This window comes from Malus domestica, chromosome 15, assembly GCF_042453785.1.
Source record: "Malus domestica chromosome 15, GDT2T_hap1".
In the NCBI taxonomy this organism is placed as follows: domain Eukaryota; kingdom Viridiplantae; phylum Streptophyta; class Magnoliopsida; order Rosales; family Rosaceae; genus Malus; species Malus domestica.
In genome coordinates, this window is record NC_091675.1 from 22333917 (window position 1) to 22337379 (window position 3463).

At 38.8% G+C, this 3463-nt stretch overlaps 1 protein-coding gene across 1 annotated transcript; it reads right to left on the reverse strand.

Annotated features, from left to right (window-relative positions):
• Window positions 1-856: 856 nt before the first annotated feature.
• Window positions 857-3148, reverse strand: LOC103425054 (F-box protein At5g07610-like). The gene is made up of 2 exons (XM_008363132.4): window positions 2969-3148; window positions 857-2256 (listed from the first exon to the last, which is right to left on the reverse strand). Exon 2 carries the CDS (start codon window positions 2206-2208, stop codon window positions 1096-1098), a length of 1113 nt encoding a protein of 370 aa, XP_008361354.3. The 5' UTR covers window positions 2209-2256; window positions 2969-3148; the 3' UTR covers window positions 857-1095.
• Between the last annotated feature and the right edge of the window lie 315 nt (window positions 3149-3463).

A 3463-nucleotide genomic window follows, 5' to 3' on the forward strand; every position in this document is an offset into this window, starting at 1 on the left:
TCTTTATTATCAGGAATACTTTCTTTATTATTAAAGATTGTTTTTAAATTAAAACTCTCGTGAAATGTGACTCCTTTTTGGTTTTTCGTCTTTGTAATATAAAAATATCCTTAATAATAAGAAAAAAAAGCTTTCTAATGAACTTTTCATTGGTTCTCCCTATTATAGGGTCAAACATGACTTTATAGCTTTTAACATTTTCCTACAGATTGGAGATGTTTTTAAAGGTGAAAAATATGAATACACTTTTATTGTTTTAATCTCGACTTTTGACATCAAATCAAAAAACAAGAGACCATGAATTCTTAGTCGACATGTAAACCAAAACAACTGAACTCATTAATAATTCAATATATTTAAGCATAGGCCATACCGCTCATTTTCTCCACAGTGTCAATCATATTCTCCAATAATCCTCTCATGTATCGCCCATTTTATTTTTTCCAACAAAGGGTGCTATCACCAAAGCTACCAAGCCCTCCACGCAGGAATCGGACTACACCAAAGTTTGTGGACGAAGACTTGCAGAAAACCTCATCGGACCTCAATGTACACTCCTCCTTCGGGCATGACTTAAGCCCTTGCAACTTGTCACTCCGATGTATCCTAAACTTGCAGGAATGGGGCTAGAATAAAGGGACATGATCGTTCACTTTACATGGAACATCGAACGAATCCATCAGAATAGGGAAACAAACGGAGCATGAGATCACTCTTTTTTTTTTTTTTAATTTCTTGAACAAACAGTGAGCGTCGAGATGTTTTATTGCCTCCCTCATTGATGGAAATCGGTGATGGTATCGTACTTCTCAAAAAGGCTACAAAATTATTATTGAAGAACCCGAAAACTAAAAACTAAACGAAATGGCTCTCAAAAGAGCCCTTAATTAGATAGATAAAGTAACATAACGAGTGTTATTTAAACATAAAAAATAGTACAAATTTGCTTGCAGTCAACTCCTCTCCAAGTGGGGAAAGAAAAAGAAAAGCAGTTTTTTCCTAATTAGTTTAAAACACAATCACCTAATACAACTAACCAATGCCTTTTTTTCTTCAGTGTTTCAGAATGGCAGAGTAGGACATAAGAGAGGCAAGCTAGATCTCCACAAGACTGTTCACATGCGAAACAATCCTTGCATTCTGATCAAGTTCATCACCCAAACATTGAGTGTCTTTAGTCTTCAGGTCATATGTATGCAATTTTCCGCCACTCCGATACAAGACCACATTTCCACCGGCAAACAGTATATAATTAGTCATCATTCGATGGTTATAAGTCGTTGAATCGAATGGTGGAGGGGATAGACTAATCTGATGTTTCGTTTCCCATGCCTTGACATTGCTGTGCATCCCCATAGTGTTCGTGTAGGCGTTAGACAACACTTTCACAGTTAGTCCTGTAAGACTAGGCTTTGCCAGACAAAGCTTTCCATCCATCCGACCCAGGGCCCCAATTCCTCCTGTTTCACAAAAACTGCCAGAAAGTTGTGCGCGCTCCATCGCCAGGTCAAAAACAAGAATCTGATAATCCAATACCCAATAAACTATGTCATTCACATGAACACCGGTTCTTGGCACGGGCGGATGATTGCCAAAGTAAATCTCACCAGAAACTCTCCAAGACTCATCCCTGGAGGAATAGATCTCAAACTCATATCCATTGTCAAAATCAACGGATGGAAAAACACATACGAGCTTGTACTCAGCCACAAAATTGAGCAAAGATGGTTCAAAGATGAGAACAATAGCAGGGTTGCATCCGTGATCCGCATTTGGCTTGGGAAGTTTTTTCCACTTCCTAGTAACAGGATTGCAAATGTAGTATGCCTTATAGCCATCACGACCCTGGCAGCAAAGTAATCCATTGGAAGAAGTCCTTATCTCAACAGGCTCAGGCAAGAAGTTCAGAGGTGGATCTGGAACACCATACGCATTGGGGTCAAGAGATATGAATGAAGGTGGGGCTGTGCCGGATTGACAAAAGAAGCCTGAGATATCATGAAAGCTATTTGACTGCTTGTGGGCAAAGAAAGGGGTTGTGATATCGAGCTTCCAGTCCCTACAAACTCCAGTGAACCTGAAAAGTGATTTAGCAGGTAGAAACTGGAGGGCATGGTTCCTAATGATGTCCTTGAGGTCCATGTATAAAATACTGTTTTTGTTTGCTACCAACTTATTTGCTCCCCTCCCCCGATCCATCACGCTCATCTTCCTCTCCTCCGACAACAATCAATCTCCAAAACGTCTCAGAAAGAACTGTTAAGATTACAGGTTCACCAATGTAAACTAAACAAAAAGTGACATTTGAATACACAAGCAAACACAACCAGTACAAAATTAGACCTCTCTCTTGTATTTAAATGCTTTCATACTTGACAAAGTACCAAATGCAAATTCGATTTTATACGCAAAAACCTGAAAGGATTTCGTAACACATAAATTTCATAATCCATTTCTAAAAACTAGACCCGGCGAAATCGAGCAAACAACCATCAATCCCTATCAGTTTCTGCATATTCTCTGAATTTAAATTACATGATGCCACTTCACATTTTGGGATCTCAGAGTATATTAAAAGACGAGATTACCAACCTGAAGAACTCGCCATAATCAACTTGCACACAGATTATAGAATCTACCAATTTTCATACACTTACAAATTGAGAGCATACACAAACTGAAAATTGAAAAAGAAAACGCTTTCCCCAAATTTTCTGAGCTGCCAAACAGACGATAACAGAAATGAAAACACCAAAATTCGCCTATCACAATCAAGACACAGACAACACAGAAAGTGAAACCCTAGACTAAGAACTCTAAGTAATTTCCATGGCAAAATGCGAACAAACTGGAAGCATACGGCATTAATGTACAAATTTACAGAGAGTTAATCCCGATTAACAACAATAATTAATCAATCAAATCGAATAATTCAAAGTGACAGTAGAGAGATGGTGAGTGATCGTACCTATCGGATTCGCCAAATCGGGGAGGAGAGGTCTCGATCGGGACGAAGAAATTGAAGAAAAACAGGTGTTGAGATTTTGGACTCTGCTGGGGGTTTTGGGCTCCTCTTTCTATTGTGTGAAGTATGACTATGGCTTGACTAATAAAGCGAAGTCAATTGGGGTTGTTTGGATTCGGGGAGACGTGTGTTCTGGTTCTGAATAGAACTATATTTCTATTCCGTTCAAGACTCTTGACCGAATTTAAACCATATTATTGTTATACCTATTGTGAAGCTAAGCCCACTCTATTTTGGGCCGAGCTTAGAGTCGTTCTTAGTCCAGTAACATTCATATAGAATATTGTCATTGGCTGTCCAGTCAAGGTTGACCGAGTCCTATTACAAAGAGGATTGGTTTAGATAAATGTGAGGTAGTTGAACCCTAATGCAACAAGGAATCTTAAAGCTAAGGATGCTTAGAATTAGGGGATGAATCTGGTTCGTTAAGAAACTTGG